Source organism: Larimichthys crocea, chromosome XXIII, assembly GCF_000972845.2.
Source record: "Larimichthys crocea isolate SSNF chromosome XXIII, L_crocea_2.0, whole genome shotgun sequence".
Taxonomy (NCBI): domain Eukaryota; kingdom Metazoa; phylum Chordata; class Actinopteri; family Sciaenidae; genus Larimichthys; species Larimichthys crocea.
In genome coordinates, this window is record NC_040033.1 from 14,352,324 (window position 1) to 14,371,904 (window position 19,581).

General features: G+C 38.9%; 1 protein-coding gene across 1 annotated transcript; it reads right to left on the bottom strand.

The window, feature by feature from the left end:
* Positions 1-2,509: 2,509 nt before the first annotated feature.
* On the bottom strand, positions 2,510-18,867 carry LOC104925854 (transmembrane protein 56-B). Its single transcript, XM_010739573.3, has 7 exons — positions 18,436-18,867; positions 14,464-14,633; positions 12,579-12,668; positions 11,387-11,445; positions 11,081-11,175; positions 6,192-6,265; positions 2,510-5,878 (listed from the first exon to the last, which is right to left on the bottom strand). Exons 2-7 carry the CDS (start codon positions 14,616-14,618, stop codon positions 5,560-5,562), a joined length of 792 nt encoding a protein of 263 aa, XP_010737875.1. The 5' UTR covers positions 14,619-14,633; positions 18,436-18,867; the 3' UTR covers positions 2,510-5,559.
* Between the last annotated feature and the right edge of the window lie 714 nt (positions 18,868-19,581).

Below are 19,581 nucleotides of genomic sequence, written 5' to 3' on the forward strand. Positions count from 1 at the left end.
TTGAATAACCATGACATAACTGTCCTGATTGAATAACTATGCCACCTGCTGTTGGAAAATTGCACCTATTGTAGTAATAGCAAAGGAATATGGCAGCATGTGATAATGTTACAAGTCTCTAAATCTCTGTTTACAACATAATGTTAACTAACTTGAAGAAAACATAAAAGTTGAGCTGGTTTTATTTAGGTTTACTGGTGTGAGGATCTACTTTTGTTACATTTACATTTACATTTTACTTTTGTTTATATTTTCTATACTTTCTCTTGTAAATCTAAAGGTGTTATATGTAAGTATTATTCACTTGTCATAGTCATACTCCAGCATATATCACATATCATATCATATCATATCTCATAGCTGATATGTGCTGGAACTGCCATGTTTCTACAGTAAGCCCAGGATGGACAAACCAACCACTGGCTTTAGTTTGCTGTTTCTCCTCAGCACTTGGATTGGGAGAAGGAGTCGAGGGGGTCACATTCCACAACTACACTACTAGATGCTACTAAATCCTACACACTGATCCTTTAAATATCTTAAATTCGTACATATCGCACCTTTAAGAGAAGGACAGTTTCTGTACAGTTTTATTTTATTTACAAGAATTTAAACCTACTATACAATCACTGTGTCACTGTATAGAGTATAGATTTTAAAAACATACTGTACTCCTCAAAGCAATGGATGATTTACCACAAGAAGGAGCACGTGCTGTTTGCTTAACAAGAGACGGTCACACTTCTGTGTCTTTATTTCTGAGATGGGACATAAGCTATGCAGTAGCATGTTTGTCCAATACCGTGTTTATCTCAGATTTTTCAGTCTCAGGCCTCCGAGTGAAAAGTGAAATGGTTCTGTCTCTCTTCATAGTCAAGCAAAGTAATGTGACAGTAATTGACGTGTAGTATTACACTTTAAAGCTTTAGTAGGTACTTTGCAGTCCGTGGTTTGCTTTTAGCCTTTAAACAGTGAAATAATATCTAGAATGAATATTTGCTTTTAGTGTGTGTGTGTGTGTGTGTGTGTGTTTGCAAAGAGATTGTCCACAGGTAGATAAGAAAATCTTGAAGGAAAAAATACCCTTGACCCAGAGACTACATGTTCAGCCCCCGCATGCAGCAAACATCTGATCTGATAATGATTCTGCACTTTGATCACTTTGTGGAGCCAGATGGGCAAAGTCACATAGAATAAATACTCTCTCACTAAAAAAATATTTAAAACTAAATTCGAAAAGGGGCCTGACTGTCTATAGCAATCACGTACTCAATCATAATGAATGAATGAATGCATAGTTGGTTCATTTTTGCCTCACAATGAATATTATTACAGTATTTACCATACCTTTAAAAAAAAAAAAAACAATTTCAACATTAGAGTGACTTGTAAGTTCATTATGCAAATGCAAGAATAAGAATGCAAAAAAATGACTTTGGTCTAGAAATATTCTCTAATGTAAGTTAGGTTACATAAAATCTTGAAGGACTTTGTTTATGTACACAAAAACAAAAATACTGCTTTAAGTTCACTATCTTTAGAACTTTAGATCTTTGTCAAGTCTTTAGAAACAGTGTTCATTGGGGTTACATCCGACTTCAAATAGTTCCCAATTGTCAAATGCAGAGCAATTACAGAAAAGCAGTCACTGGCCATGAAATTATTGTCTCTCCAACGCTTAAACAATATGTGGGAAATTGAAAAAACAGGGGTACATTGTATCAGATCCAATGTATCAGCATAAAAAGATATCTCAAGTGTGATCAGAGAGAATTTAAATACATCAACACTGGTCAACACTGACCTCTAGTGGCTCATTTAAGATATTGTCGTTATATCAATTAATTATACATCGACATTATACAGAGACTGTCATGATAGTCATGTCAAATGTTTTGTGTTGGTTGTATGTATTGTATATATATGATTGATTGATTGATTGATTGATTAATTGTTACTAAGGGATTTGAGGCTCAATGACCTATACTACCTGTTTATGGGCTAGTAAACAAACAGCTGGAATAGAGCCAAAAAGACCTTCACTATCTGAAAGTCAAACTTGTGGGCATTTGGGAAAATGAATACAGTTTGTGAAATCAATGTAGACAGAATTTATGCCATATAAAGTAGCAGTATGATGTCTAATTATTGTCTTTAGTGGCAATACAATATATAATTGCAGCCACTATTGTATTGTTACTGTAATGCTTAGATGTTGGAGGCCCTAAATGGTCTTTTTGCTATTTGATTTTTAAGAACTCATCTGAAAAATTCAGTCATGAAATAAAAATCTTAATATTTAAAATACTATAAATAGATTGTCTGTATATTCCTCAGCCAATGCAAACGGAATAATGTGAGCAAAACCAAGACAAACAATGATGCATTTAAATAATAAAATAATGAGGCTTTAATGATTTTGATCAGAATCTTGGCTGCTTCCAAATTCAAGACATTAGATGCTCATTAACGAGACAAACAAGTCAGAAACCAAATGATACACTTCGTGTGAGTTAATTTGGTATTTATTGTAAAGAACAAATGAAAATGTAAATGACAAATATTTGCTCTTCTCCAATACATTCATAGAATGTCACTAAACACTCCACCTACTCACATCTCTCCTCCATACAACATTCAGACCAGAAACACCAACACCAGTTTAACTAGCTGACAGCAGCACCATGCTCTTTCTATTACCATAGCATCTGTTTTGTTTTATGACTACTTCTCTTGGATTAATAAATTAAAGACAATGGTACGCATATAATGCAAGATGCTCACAGGATCAATGTTTATTTGCACTGCCCAGATTGTTATAAACTGTGCTGATTAGTATTCAAGTATTCCCTTACTAATTATTTCTGTGCTGGATATTATACTAAATATCATCTCTGTGATGTTCTCATCACAACATCATCATCATCGTCGTCTGTGGATTACATTATGTGGCACAGTACAAGAATAACGTTTAAGTAAACATTATGTACATGTACAAAGAAAAGAAAACAGAGAACAAAATTTGTCTTGCAAATGTATATGCTATTTTGTTTACAGTGCAATCCCCATGCAATACCACATGCAGTTATAGAAGGTGCATGAAGAAGAAGACCATATTGACCATGCATGACTTTGCATACAGAGCCCCCCTGATTGTACCAGGAGCGGCCTGCTGTCCCGAAACCCTTGCATGGTTTCCATTTAAATCCAGTGAAATATTAACAAACACCACACCCTGGCTCTTTTCTAGGATGTGAGATATTGATCATTTATCCATAATCCATAAATAAGTTACAAAGTCTAATCTGTTGCAAACACACTGCCTGGTGTAACCCAAAAGAAGTCTTTCACACTGTCTTACCATACCAAACTAAGGTTCATCATACAGTGACTAGCCGCAGTGTGCAGGGGTGGTTACGTGAACAGAACTGATCTAAAACATCAAATCATGGTTGCAAGTTGGCACTATTATATGGAAATGCTCGTGGGTTTGAAAACAAAAATGGAGTAGTAATGGTTTAAGCACTGGCACAAATACATACATTTTAAAATTTTAAAAACCAGGACGAAACAAAAGCACTAAAACAACCAGCCTTAACAAGCCTCTTGGTTTTACATTTGAAATTGATCTACAAAGGCCAAATAATCACATTAGGCATCAGACAGAGAAAACAAAAAAGTCGATCACTGACACATTTTTTCAGTGTTGTTGCGAGGAGGCAGATGGAACAAAGTTTTCACTGTGCAATCATAAGTTGTTTTAAAAAAGGCAACAAAATGCTGAACATAGCAAGGCCTACGTTAAAGACTAGCAATCCCTGTTTCTGTTTCACAAAACATTTGACAGAAGCTTTTGATGTACAGCTCAAAAGATACATTAACAATGAAAATTCAAGTACATGTTTTGTAAATCATAGATGAATTGTTACTTTTAAATTTGAACAAATGATACATTTGTCTTAAAATGCCTGAACATATCCGTTCAGTGGCGATCAACAGGACTGCTTTTGTCAGTAGAAGAAACAAAGTAAAACATGAATCTTTACAACTTTTCCCACATATTCATGTCCACTGAAAACAATCTGCTGAATAAATATGGGAGTGCACATTATGTTTAACAGCTGATTGGAAATCACATGTAATATGAGGCGGAAGCTATTTGTATCATATTGCTAAAATGATTACAAATTGACATATACAGAACCATATCCACCTGAAACACTGTCATTTTTTCAAAATAATGTACTCAAATCATGTACTGAATTGAGTTTTACTGGGTAAAATTTCCAATTCCTTCTTGGAAAAACACACATGACAGCCTGCTGCTTGTTGGAAAATGTTGGCAAGGGGAGAATTTGTGCCTAAAAACATATCATAAATAGGAAGTGCGAATTTCTATAAACCTATGGTCAACACCTGACGCTGAAGAAACTAGAAGAGTGTCAGGATCATAACATCTCCCAATGAATAGCCTAAAATGAACATTTCAAAGCCGTTGATTTGTCTGTTTTTTTTCTCTTTAGGTTTGTCTATTACACTGATCCCAAATCATCACTCAAGGTCAGTTTGACTCCTTTACATGCATTGCACAATGTGAAATAAATATAATGCAGGCATCCAAAAAACAGTGTGAACAACATATCTTCAGTAATGTGAAGTCATTTCCATTAAAATAGTTATCTTTAACTGTTTGTATCTTTGAAAATCTCCTTGCCTCGACACCAGCAAGACAAAAGAAAATCAACTACATACAGTGTGTACTGATTATTTAAATCAAACATTCAAATGCAAATAAAACCAAGACTCACGATATTCCAATAAACATCTTAAAAGGCTGGCTTTTAAAAAAGAACCTCTTGACTTTGGATGACAGTGGGTGAGCGATGAACTGATTTATCCATACTTAATTCTTCTCTGTGATTGCACTTGATGTAATCCCATCTTGTATCAGTCAAGTCCCTGCAAATTTAGCTCAAGATTTATGGAGGGGGGTGAGAAAAAGAGATGCTTGACCCTTCTCCTCAACGGGCATCACGCAATGATTTTATGGCACTGACCATCAATGAGGAATCACAGAATGTATTCACGGTACCTTCAACTCTTTGCTTCATCAACATTTACTCACATTTCTCTTTTATTCTGGGACTCAGGCAACAGTACTAATACAAAAAAAATAAAATGAAAAGTATTTTGTTGAGCACTAAGTATGTAAAGAGCAGTAAACTTTTTTGACAATTTGTGGTTGAGCTAACAGTCCATTTTCCCAGGTTGACCTCTTTTGTGTAGTGGTAAATTGTTCAAGAGAAAAATAATTGGCCATGCACACAGAGTATTGCTAAGAGGTCATTTCATGGCTTAGGGATGGCCAGTTAAACGGTCCATCTGTACATCTCAGTGACTGTGCCCGCTTTCACCAAGAACTCAATTTCCCTTTTACATTCGGTCCTGTAATATCACTCGTTCCAGGTGCAATATGCAAGTGTCCAAGCCGCTGCTTGCCAATGCACTGAGAGTGACGTCATTTTGTGGCATTTTCTCACCACTGACACCGTGGTTCCCTTAATCTGTCTTCCCATTCTCCTGAGGTGCGCCGGCTTTGCTCTTACGTGCTGAGCGCAGCACTCTGTAGCAGCCGCGGGCAATCTTATGCATCCACATAATGTTCATGATGTCCAAGCAGATACTGGAGCAGATCCAGGCTACACGGCCACCCCAGGGCACCAGGTAGAAGGCCTCAGTACCGTAGACCGCATACATACGACTGTAATAGACTGGCATGACGGCAATGCGGACCATGAAAAAGACTACTGCCATGGCAACGCCATTTGCCATGTTGGGCCGGGAGGACTTGGGATAACCTAGTACCTCAAAGAACCAGCTGAAACACAACACATAGTTAGGAAAACAGAGTCTAGAAGGATACAGATATAAAATCACATGTAGCCTAACATTTTTACAGGACTGTTTTCTAAGATATATTTGACTTTTCAGCTTTACTCGGTTAAAAAGGGATTCAGAAAACCCTCAAATAATCTCAAATAACCATTTGACCACAATAAGAACATGCAACAAACAGGGGATTATGTTCATGTAGTTAAAATTCATGACAATTAGTATAAGTTCTGACATATAATCTCCAGTAAACTGAGCTCAAAACCCAAAGACTAGGTCATTCGTAAACAGGTACGTACCGCTGGTTCACACATGGTGTAGAAAACTCAGCAAGCAGACGGAAGTTAGCAAAATAAGGCAACATTCCTTGGCCCTGGAAGAACAAGGTAAAAACAGGAAGACAAACGAAACGTGAAAGGGACAAAAACAAGACGCCGAGTCATTTGCATCATCAGGCATGAAGCTGATGTACCGCCAGCTCCTCTGACTAACTAGGTAACTAAAGTATGTCTACAATTTTTTAAGACATCTTCAGACACGATCTAAAATTAGATTACGTCCTCACCAAATATAGACCCTATTTGGCAGATTTAACAAAAGAGCCCTCTCCTTCAGGGCACACAATTATTTCTTATTCAAGTTTTGTGGGCCAAAATTAGACTGGACTTTAATTTGACTTCCTAATGATTCATTCTCTTCATTTATTGTGAGCAGAAACTCATCCTCACTTTGAATGGCGCATAAAGACCTGGTGATGTGCAAAAGAGAACCAGAACTGTATTAGATTTTAATCCTGGTAATATATTAAGGCATGTTGACACATTTGTCTTTAAATGAAAAGAGTTTGCTGACCATGTTTTTATGGCAATCACTCTCTTTGATTATCAGATATCTTCTATGTAACAAAACATTTTGCTTGAGTGTCCCACTGTTATTAAAAATGGAAACAGTTCATCCTCTCAGGAGGATGAAAAAGAAAACATTGGTCACCAAAACCTTTGGTGGATTTATCCCCTGGAGACCATAAAGAACACAAATTTACCTCAGAGAATAACGTGGCATGAATATCAGGCCAGTTACTCTAGGTGAAAGCACTAAACAGCACTAGCCTAAGACACCAAGACAACAAATAGTTCAGCCTCATAATGAATTAGCAACAACATCTTGATCGTTTACCACTTAAAAAACCCAAAACACAAGAGGCAGCATGCAAAAATGGCCACATAAAATGAACCATTTTTGCATTTATTATTATAATAATCAGTCAAGTTTTAAAGTTAGAATCAAAAATGCGTACTGTATGCCAACTATTGCACGCTCACGTTTTATGTCTTTACATCCAGAGAGCAGAAAATGATACTGTGAACACCATACAGCACGGCACTTCATCTGAATAACATCTCAACATTAAAAAAAGGAATTGAGCAAATATCAACATAGCACAGGATTGGATACATATACTGTTCAATCATACATACATTCAGCCAGCCACTATTTGAAGGAACAATCAAAAGCCATGCAGAATAAAAAAAAGCAATATGTTAAACTGCCAAACATGTCATTGTTTTTCGAAGATCAGGGCCTGAGTTACATGTTGTCTTCGGTATGAGATCATCTTCAGCAGACTTTTCTCACCTGAATTCAAAGCACAGTCGTGAGTGTTACTGAAAATAGTCTGTAATAATACCTGGTTAGAATTTGAAAACGCAGACTTGAGGCTAGAAGTAAACTTGACAAAACAACAGATTTTGTAGCTGCTGCTAAAAAAGAGTGAAGATGATCTTGAAACCAAGATGTTTTCAGGACACCCCATCTCAAACACTGACCTGGCCTTCCTTGCTAAATCAGCTGAAACCTTTGAACATCAAGCACTCAAGACTATAATGATGGTACTGAAATTGTGCCATCAGCCAAATCGATTTGAATGAAGTCTTCTTTGAGACTGAAACTGAGTGCTGCGATTTGTGTCTTAATTTCCATTTCAATTATATAGTTTGAGTTTGACTCATGTTCCAAAAGCTGATTTTGTGTTTAAACCCCCGAGCATACAAATTCAGAGCACAAGTCAAACTCAAAATTAAGCTACAAATCATCAGTGTTCAGTTTCACGTAAAATACCACAAAGAACATATCATTCAAAGTTATTTGGCTCGTGGCTTGACTTTTACAGCATGTAAAAGAAGACTTACCGTCAGGGCTGAAACAAAAGCTGGTCACTGAAACATACTTACTATATGATACAAAGAGGGTACATCTGTGTTTCAGTTTTTGTACCATATGATGTGAACTTTCCATCTAACATCAGCATGCTAGTACCTCTAGGAACTGGTAAGTCCATACTGTGACTGGGCATCATATCTGCTCAGTGCAACACAACAGCAATAGCAGCAGACAAGACAGGAATAAGGAAGTCCCCATCTAGATCAAGACCTGCTTTGGATTTCTTAATGACACACAACTCTTTTGGTAGTTTTTGCATGAACGGGGGATGACACAACCCGACTTGATGTTGGTAGTTTTTGCATGTAGGGTTTGAAGAGGGGCTATTTATGTTAAAGTCAGCAGAGGACACAAAGACAGACAGACAGGTATATTAGAAGAAGAAGAAAAAAAAGATGCCACCACAATTGGAAGCAAATAAGCAACACTTACAACACTGGAAAAAAAAAAGCATGCATCTAATATTTACACAGCAGTTATTGTATTATATTTCCATCTTTTTGATGAGGCTATACTTGGCTGTTAAAAACACACACAGAAAATAGATTATTAAATAAATAAATAAATAGAAGTACTTAAACATTGTTTTGACAAAGACATTAGTGAGTAGCTAATCAATCATCAAAACATATCAACAGGCCCTTGAAATTAAGCAGACTTTTTGTTGTTTTTAACGGAATATAATTAGACCTTAATTTGGCTGCGTGCCTTGGGGTTTAATAATGATTTTCAGTAGGTAGGATTCATTGTGTACAGTATTTGACATGAATACTTCCACATAAACACACTCAACACATTAACTAAATAAGAGACTTTGACAACATACGACAGATTTGACTGGGTACAAAACTAAATCAAATGAAAATGACATCAAGGGTTAGCCACTTGTTTTTACAACAAAAGCTACAGTAATGTGGCTTTTTTTTATTTTTATTTGTTGATGTTTTTTAAAATCACAGTTGAATACTAAGGAGCAATCATTCTGTTATCCCACATGAATTTCAGATCCAGTCTGAGGGAACAGTCATGAGTGTCCAGTAACAGTATGGCCTACTTCATCTCATTAACCTAATAGTTTTTAGATACAGGTGCTTGCTCTGTTTCCCCAAATGAAAGGCTGGATTTACAGTCAGTTAATGAATCGTCCTTTTTATTCCCATGATGTGACACGGCTTTAATCTTGTTATTACTGTTTGGATACTGAAATGTGGAAAAGTAATATTCCTCTTTAACAATGCAATGAAGACAGACCAAAAATAGATGCAAATATTATGTGTGTGTGTGTGGGGCGGTCATATTAAAAGATTTTTAAAATATCTGTAAATCCAGCCAGGTGACTGGGATGTAAGGGGTAAGATCTAAATCTGGACTGCAGGAATTATACTAAACAAATGATTGAAACCAAACACAGTCCATTGGGCTTTACTGCTTTTTACCACCATTGTGGAATCATTTATTGATGGTGAAACCACTAGTCACAAGCAATGTAAAGCATTTAAATCAACAGTCAACAGTTTGAATATAGGGACTCGGAGGCAGAGCAATGCACACTGTATGTTCTTTTGCATTTTTTTCCTTTATAGAAAATACAGAAAATACATGAATTGCAGGGATACAAACTGAATTCCCTGTAAGCTTTCTTAACTACAATAAAAATGGTTATAAAGCAAAGAACTGACTTTTAAGACCATTAACAACAGTCGTTCTGTATTTGCTTCAAACACCTGAGAGAATACATTCAACATGTTATCAGAAAAAGGGCCTGGCTATCTGGTGATGCACTTGGGGTCATGTGGTTGACATTATTTGAGTCTTTGTCAGATTTCCCTCATCAGAGAGTCTCGGGAGGAGTGTAAGGAGGAGAAAGAGGAGGCAGAACTAGGCCTTGGCACAACAACAGACAGGTGAAAGGTACTGTAGATAGGCAGGTAAGTAATTAGGAAAGTTAAATACGGTTTCTTGGCATGCACACAGTAACAAGAAAGGAACCCTGTCTGTGTAGAACGCTTCAGAACTGCCAAGCATGCACACAGTGGTTACGGTTATGCATTCAGCTGCGCTAAGCTCAGAGACGTTCAGCTTTACGTCAGATTCACACGACATTTAGGGGTGGGGGGGGTCAGTAAAACAAACAGGAAGCACAGAAATTGTAAGGGCAAGGTGAGAGGGGAGGGGGGGGGTCATCAGCCAGTACCATCATTGAGCATTCCATGCAAAAAATACCATAGTCATTCATTTCCATAATAATTATCCACAGATCCTGGCGACCTAGAGGGTTTCAGATTGAACCAAGAGTGAACAGCACTGCCCGTAAATGCGTGATGATGAGTACAACAAACTATCTCAGTTTCTAGATAAGAGCCTACTGTGTACTAGCAATGTAGAAACAAACCAATGAGTCATTATTAGAACTTCAGATGAGTGAGCTAACATAAATACTCACAGATGATAAAAAACGACACAGAATGACGCTAATACAGCCCAACCCACATCAAATACTATAGTAGTTGTATTACGAGGGTTAGTCATTGTGTTCTTTGGTAAGAGGGCTTACAGTGGAGCTCCAACGTTTTTTTAAACTTGAGTGAAATGTCAAACCTACCCGTTCCTGCAAGTCCTCATCAAACTGTTTTTTAATCATTTCCAGGCAAGCTAAAAATACATTTCTATTGAAAGCAATGAGGCCAAAGAGGTGGATTATAAACAGCCATAGAGTTTCCTTCTCTGGTGTGTTTTTACCCTTTGGGATATATCACTTGAGCATGTCCTAACTACACTGACCTTGCCTTGTGCATATTTAACTAACTGATATGAGCTGCATGGCTGCCTGGGGACAGTCAAAGGCACCGACTGAACGGTAGCGAAATTAGTTAAAAACACCCAACTAAACAGGACACAGCTGTTCACCCTTGGTTGTCTCCTTCCCATCTTGCCTGCACGTTCTGCTATTGGACAATAGGGCACTCACCAGTACATAGTAGTAAGCATACAATGCTGCCAGATGGTGAACTACAAAAAACTTGTCGCCTATCGCCTTCCAATAGTAAAATATTAGCAGCAGATCTGGAAAGCAAAAGTAGAAGGGAGAAGAGAGATGACATGTTATTAGTGCAATCAAAAACAGAGGTAGAGGTAACTGATGAAGGGCGTGGTAGTGAGTCATGTTTAAGCATCGAGTTTATCATATCATTTAGTTTTTTTTCATATCATATCATTTAGTAACAGTGCACATGTTCTTCTGGCCTCACTTTCACAAACTATATGTTTCTCTTACCAGATATGAGGTAGCCTGTTGTGATGGCAACATTAGTCTTCACCAGTGTAGGATCTCCCCTGTTGAAAAGAAAAACAAAAAAAAACACATTTGGTTTGACAGGATTGCTGTGATTCAATTCCAAAGCCCCACATGTGGAGGTGTAGAACATTTCTGACTGTGGTGACTCTAGTGAAAGTATCAAAAAGGAAACTGAAGGCGACAGCACCTGAATGAGGAAACCACTTTCAGCCCTGCAGGGGATTCCCCATTTCGGAGCAGAGGTGGTTAATGCCAGAACTGGTCAGATTCACTCAACGATTGGCAAAAGTTACTCTTGTTAAGTCTGTCAAGCTTTCCATTCTAGCACAGAACATATACAGTTCACACTGATAACGGTGGAAGATTTCTTCCAAATTCCCTGCAACTTTTTCAAACGGTGGGTGTTTGATTTCACACAAAAGTATACACAAGATTTCTCATTTCTAGCCAACTTATATCAACTGAAATAGCATAAATAGCAAAGTTAAATTATTGGGTTGAAAACTCTGTTGACTTTCCAGCTGCTGGCTCCATGCATAATGTAATGCTAAGAGAATAAAGCTGGGGCTACACATCAGCATCTTCACAAGCTGTTTGTGTACCGTAGGAGAGCTTATCAGCTCTATTGTTACAAGACAGTATAATTTTAATTGGATCTGGATCTGCTTTAATTCATTCAACATAACCCTTTTACATTTAGGCTTCCTTGTTTATGTTTTTAAACAATACATTTCACTCCACAAATGAACAGGACTAACACTAACACCAGTTTTGACAAATGTAACACTATCTTGCAGTGACAGGCTTGGTTAAGGTTATTGGACTGTAAAGTTTTCCAAAATCCATTAAAGAGCAGGGCAGAGCTGCTGACATTATCCTTAACTCTGACATCTTGGCTCCCACACAGTGGATGTGTCAGTCCTGGAGTTTTTATAACCTCTAAACCCACATTATAATAAAGTTAGCTGGATGATAATGTTTTCTCTTGGCCTTGGAAGTAATGCTAGGTTACTACGATAGGTGGGTAAAAGAGAGATGCTAAACTCCAAACTCTTTGTATACTTAGAACCTCTCTTACTAGATCCTGTGCACTTACTGTACAATGAAGTCAAATGAACCAAAAGTATAGAAAGTAATGGTTAAAAACAGTAATTCAGAGCCAATCTCTCACCAGACTGGGTCTTCATTGACGGCATCATCAAACAACAAGATGTGGAGACAGAAGATTCCCACTAACAGTGCGTGAAACGTTGACACCGTCCTGAAATGGAGAGCAAAAACAAAAATCTATCAAGGTTATCTATTCCTGTCTGACAAGGGCAGACGCTGACACATGGCAGAGTTCTGTTTGTTAAGTATGCTAAAAAGGAATGGTGTATATGTATCTTTATTCATGAAAAGTGCCTTGGAACCGCTCTCTGGTTTAGAGTGCTGGATATTTAGGACTCACAGTGAATCAACTGATTGCCTGTCGGGGCTGCACACAGATTCAGACCAATTAGACTAAGAGATTAAACACAGCTGAAGGGTCAGGCAGAGCTGCACACAGTCGCAGTCAGTCATTAAAGCAGCAAGACAGTCCAACAGTTCTCAGTGATCAGTCAATCAGACAGAATGACAGCCACACTGACTGGAGGACTGTTTAAATAGAATCTGTAAAGTCATGGGCCTCAGCAGGGATCCCCACTGCCTGGATCCATCTTCACCAATCATTAATTTTCATTTGCTCATAAACCATGTGGCCATTTCAATTTCACAAGTGCTCGCATGGGTAATAAACGGAGTATGAGAGAAAATGAAAATGAATGATTAATGCAAGTTGGACCCGAGCTGGATTCCTCCGAACATTCTTCTTCCCTGATGGACATCCAATTGACGGTGGAGTTTTCACTATTTGTCTGGTGCTTAAAAGACCACAGCAGCACGTCTGTCTACGTCTCTAATGACGTTAACACATTTCACCCTCTTGTTCCGATCGTGTTGTTCTAGCCAGTATCTGCAATGTTCCCATAACAAGTTCACAGATGACAACAGATGACACGAGTTGTCTGATCAAATAGTCTAGTCATCAGTATGAACACTCTGGCCCAGTAGCATTCCTACTTGTCTGCCCATTTTAACTGATGAAGATAAAATAGTTCTATAGATTAAACATGACAAGGATAAGTTGACTACTAGAGGAAGACTGTGGGTTATTTTAATCACATTATTAATCAAATTATTGCTTCAATTTGAGGGATGTAGAAACCAGTGCTAAATACACGTCCAGCACAAGAAGCATGAGTAGACGCAACGATTGAAACTACAGTCATTGAAAACCTGAAATCACCGCTGTGGATTAACATTAGCAGGAAACCTTGGCATGGTTTGTATCCTGCTATTTCACAACTTTATCTACACTCAGTAGAGAAGAAAAAAAGAGCAAACAGAAAAATTGAATAACTACTGCTTTCAAAATGTGACATGAAAATCTTAAGGATTATACATTTAAACTGAGGATTAGTTTAAAACTTTTCTGACTGTTTGTCGATGCATGCACTAATGATGTCAGAAATCTAATTGTTGTGTAAAAGGTTATCATACCGAACAGGAATTATGGCAACATGCCAAAAAAATATATAGGATAAATCTGATTTGTATAAAGCTTTACAATCTGTAGGATAGATAGATAGATAGATAGATAGATAGATAGATAGATAGATAGATAGATAGATAGATAGATAGATAGATAGATAGATAGATAGATAGATTTGACGTACTATTAAAATGTTAAAATGACAAAAAGAAAAGAAAACAAACTCTGAAAAAAAAACACCATTCTACTGAGTTTCCACCATGCTGCCGGCACTTTGGAGCTGTGTTATGTAGAGCAAACATTGTAAAATACACAGTTCATCCTACTAGTGAGTCAGATACTAGTGTCATGGGAAATATGTGGGCTGACTGTCAGTGTGAATCTTTGGACCCAGCTGAAGCAAACACCCTCTAGGCAACATCAGTGTCGTGTAACATGTTAATATTCAGGCTCATCGTGATCATAAATTCATTCAGGTCACCTTGAGTTCCATTCCACCTTCTGCTTGTCACTGAGGCTGAGGAAGCCGGGGCTGATGCGCGTGGACATCCAGGGGCTGACTTTGTGGAAGAGCCACTGGAAGGTGAGGAAACTGGTCACCGAGATGGTGAAGATAAGCTGGCTGAATGGGTCCATAACCACCCAACCCCACTGTGAGAGGATGGAGAGAAAAATGATAAAAGGTTAGAAAGGAGACTGGAAAAGTTTGTCATGCTCTGTCAGTATCACTAGACACTTTCAGGTCAGCCAAACCCAAACAGGCAGATGTATTTGGTATTTGGTTACCTTTGACAACAACTGTAATTCATCAGAAACATCATACCTGCCGGTAAAAGCCTGGTCAATTTTTAACTCAACTCCTATAGAGAAAGCTGTCACTGGTCATAACCAGAAAGGGGGGATTAAACCTCAATGGCAAAGTGTGGGGAATGGCCACCTATCTAAGATATTTAGACAATAACATCATCAACTCTGCACCATCAGCTTCTTTATATCTTCAGAGCTTCTTCTAAAAACTGTCTGGCTACCTAAAAAAGAAAAAAAAAGTACTGTTGAATTTTTGCCAAAGATAGGTTAATTTGTTACTTCCTGGTTTTATGTTACACAGAAAGTGTGACTCTACAGACAAAAGTGGCAATATATGTGTGTGCAGTTTAGAAGCTGAAACCAGTTATTGTGGTTTCAGCTTCCAAACTGCACACATACCCGCAAACATACTTCTTTCACAGGAAGCTATACTGTATCTGTCTGATGATCACAAGAGATAAAGAAACGGTAAACTGCACCATGAGAATTTGTTGGACTTTGCTGTGTTTGCTTAAAGAAAACATACACAGCCATGGCCAGGAGCCAACCTGGGGGCGATACTAGGGGCCTGTGACTTTACAGGGGCCCTTAAAGTTATTTGAAATTTTTTTTAAAACATTACATTTTGAACCTGTCATTGCGTATGGTTTCTTGTTAGTCAGTCTATGGACTGCATGAGCAGTCAAGCAGCACTTCTGAAGCGACTGAAACGTGTCCTATGAGTTCAGAGAATGACATGACTAACTTTGAAACAAGCAAGATAAATTAATCTCTATCTCTGTGCTAGGGTTGCAGGGGTATGCCCAGGGTGGCCTCAGTGTGTCATCGAGCCACCCGTTAGGACCGCCCACAAAATCCTGGACTGAAAACTGTTTTAACCTCCAACTCTACATATCTTTTCATGTGTTTTCAGTAATTATTTTCCGACATATTTAATGTATATTGAAAGAAATCTCAGAATTGCCTTTACAAGGACTTCAAACTCTATTTATTTCAAGATATCCATTAGTGTTAAGAGAATTTTCCATTCAAGGATTCAATCATTTAGAAGGATGACCTTCAGCACATTTCATACAGACGGTATCAGTCCTGCATCAGATAGTGAATTCCACTGTACGCTGAGTGTTGCATACATGTCTGCACAGTGTTCTATCATTTCATTTCACAGCTCACTCTCAGTGAATATAATACAGTAAATACTGGATTACAAGAGACGCCTGCAAAGATGGGTGTGGTTACAGCAATTGTGCAGGGTTGATGTGCAGGTTCTGTGGTGGTGGAGTCCAATGTGATAACTTTCCATTGGGGCCCAAAATCTGTGGCAGTGCTCCTACACCTAGCAGTAACATATTAAATGCTTGACATGTACACCATGCTATTTATTCCCATTGATATTGAGTGAATATTGATTTTTTTTCAGCTTTTGGCTTTTGGAAGATTACAATACTAGTAGTACATACTACATACAGTAGTAATAAATGTAGTATAGAATATGACAAAAAATATAAAAAAAAGGACTTTCAGTAGGACTACACAGGTAGATCAAAATGTCAACAACAGGTTCAGTTGTTGTCACAGCTTTGCTTTAGCAGCATCCAAGCGTCCATCAGCCATGTGTTGGAAAATGCGTGCGGAACATGGGTACTAAGGGTGATCAGCATGGGATGGTTCAATAAAATCCATTTCACTTCTTTGCATGATTTAATTGAAAACCTCTGCAGTGAAGTAACATGATGCATAGTAGAACTCTGCACCACCTCTGGTAAAGAGACCCAGAACTCCATACGTCATATCTATATTTGGATCAAGAGTGAGTGTTCTGTATGAGGCAACAAAGATCCAACATTAGCAGCTCTGCATGCATGCATGCTGGCTGGCTTGTAGCCAGTGAATGTATGTCAGTGACAGAGGTCCACTGTGAGTCCAGACCATTGAACTGTTTTATGAGTGTTGCACTGAGCTATTTGCATTATGGACTCATTTGACTGTGCCAGCTCTTGGTAAGATGCCAAGTCAGTTAACTTTAAAGACATATTTACATCTCCCTATCTCCAGAACAGACTTATCTCCCAGCATAGGTACACAAACTCACTTCTGCGCCTCCTCCCCCCACAGACACACACAAACACACATCTCAGTCCCTGGAGCTCTGGCCTTGGTGATTTTATACCTGTCTTTGTTCCTGCGTTACGCCAAAGAAATGCTTGAGGACAAACAGTGTACTTCACTGAGGCACTGTAGCCAAGAAAAAAGTCACCAGGGAACACAAAGGCCAATTCCACAGAGTCCTCCTCTCATGCCTGCCTGTAATGCATTAGTGGGCAGAGAGCAGCAGTTCTTTAATGTAACATGCTGCAAGGCAGAAAGACTTTTTGTCATTAGAGGGACACTTAAAGAGTCCATACTGTGGCTAAAGAGATTTCTGGATATCTAAGTGCGTCCACCTTTCACCATCTTTACAAGGCAGGGTGAAGGTTTGTTTAGGGTGCACACATGCATGTTTGTAAGTCAGGACCCTGACGCCAAGGGCAAATGGTTACAGAGGTCGACAACAGCTGAAGCACCATGGAGAACAAAGCACTACCATGTTTTTATGGCCTATCTGGTGACAAATCGGATACACAAGTTGAGTCTTTCACAAAGATTTATACGTTACAAACTCTTCACAATAAAACGTGACGTTGCCGTGGGTTTTAGAGAGCAAATTCAGACTAAACAGGAAACTGTGATGATGTCAGAAGGGGAAACCTTTCTGGAGGTAAAGTCTTACACGCTTCCTGGCGAACCTGTTAAGCTGTCAGAGCGCTGGTTCTTATCGCCTTTAATTCAAGATCACCCTCCAGTGATAAGTCAAATAAATGTGGCTGAAACTTTAAACCTCCAACCAAGAATCACTGCAGCCCGTTATTCTGAAAAACACATTTCTCCCTTTAGCTCTAACAACACACTGTAGCCGTATGACATAGAAGCACATGTCAGCTTGAAGAAGTGTGGTCTGCTGTTATCAGGTGGAAAAAAAAAATCAACCCAAAACTAACTCCATGATCCAGGAGCAGTCCTGTCCAGACCACCCAGCCATCCAGATTTAAGACTAGTATGTTTGGGCCCGCATTAAAGATAGGCCTGGTCTTAATTTTCTGGGAAGTGATGTATCTATATTCACCGTGCAAGGGGTGAAGCAGGTTTCTTCCTGGAAGATTGTTTTTCCAGCATCAGATGTTCCTATAACGACTGGACTGGCACGGGTGGTTTTAAAATGCGCTTGCGTAAAACGGGTGGACCTTTTTCTTTTTTTTCTTTTTTTATTTTCCTCTAAAACCGAGGAAATCATAGCCCCACGGAAATAACTTCAGCTATGTGCATCACCGGATCATATTTTCAGAGATGCTGTGGTGGTGAATCGATTACACGAATCAAACAAAGCAATGTGTCCTTTAAAGCAAAGAATCGGGTAGAAAATAGCCCACACAAGGCCAATTCACGCCGCAATGCTTGGCCAGCTGCTGTTGCTGTGAAATGTGTTGATGGTGGAAGTGGGAGGGAGGGAGGAGAGGGGGTTTAAAAAACATAACACTGGCCCTGGTCCGTGTTTGCATGTACCAAACCACCGATATGGAGAAATAAAAACAAAAACACGAGGACTCACCTTCTGACTTTCATTAAGATGATTTGCGCCTCACTCCCCTCAGTTATGATTTCCACGGGGGTCTCTCGCACAGAGCCGTGTAGTCAAATCCACAGCCATGTCGAGTCATTTTTTTTTTTTTTTTTGATAAACAAGACGAGCCCGCCTCTTGCTCAACGCGCACACACACGCACATACACTGGCGCGCTAACAAGTTGCGGGGGATGCAGCAGCAGCAGCGGGTTGGAAGCTCCGTGCGTGTGGCGGCTTTGCGGGGTTTAGCGAGAATCCCATCCGACGCGAAACGCGCATAATTGCAGAGGTGCAGATCGTGCAGCTCGACGCTCGATTACAGAAATGATGGAAGGGGGGTGTTGGTGTGTGAGGCAACTCTCTCTCTCTCTCTCTCTCTCTCTCTCTCTCTCTCTCTCTCTCTCTCCCCCTATAGGGCTCAAATTACAGCTGAATTCTTAAAGACACACACACACACACACGCACATGCACAGTGGTCTACCCAGGAACACTCACTGTGTCTATTTATAGCCAAGGCTTGTTGAAGCGATCCAGCCCTAAATCAGACACGATAGTCAGTAGAGCAAGCTGCAGGCTGCAGCCCCACTGGTCTTAATATCAATGAATCATTTTGAAATATTTGTCACACATACACACAGTTTCTAATAGTGAATGACCCTAATAATGAGTGTGCTCAGCTGTGCAACGTTATTAGGCTACTCTGTAAGAACTGGTGACTAAGCACCAGGAGGCTGTAAACACGTCCTGCTCACTCTCATTGTTTTTTTTTTAAATTCAATGAGAGGGTTCACAGCTCAGCCACTCAACAGAAGGAAAGGAAATCAGGATAGAAGACAAATCATAGACAGAGTGTCAGAAATCATCCGACAGCAGTTTCGATCCACATATAAACACCACCAGAGGGCAGATGACAGATTAAATGACCAGCGGTATAAAGTGACACCTGCTATGAAGTGAACGGGCAAGGCAAGTGTATTTACAGCACAGACCAAGACCTGAATAATGATCAAGCTTGTGCAGACAGAAAAATGGATTCAAGTGTTATGTGCATATGCAGAGAACATCCAAATCCAAAACAGATATGCTTATATAAGGATGTACGAAGTATCACAATGATAGGAGTATATTTCACTG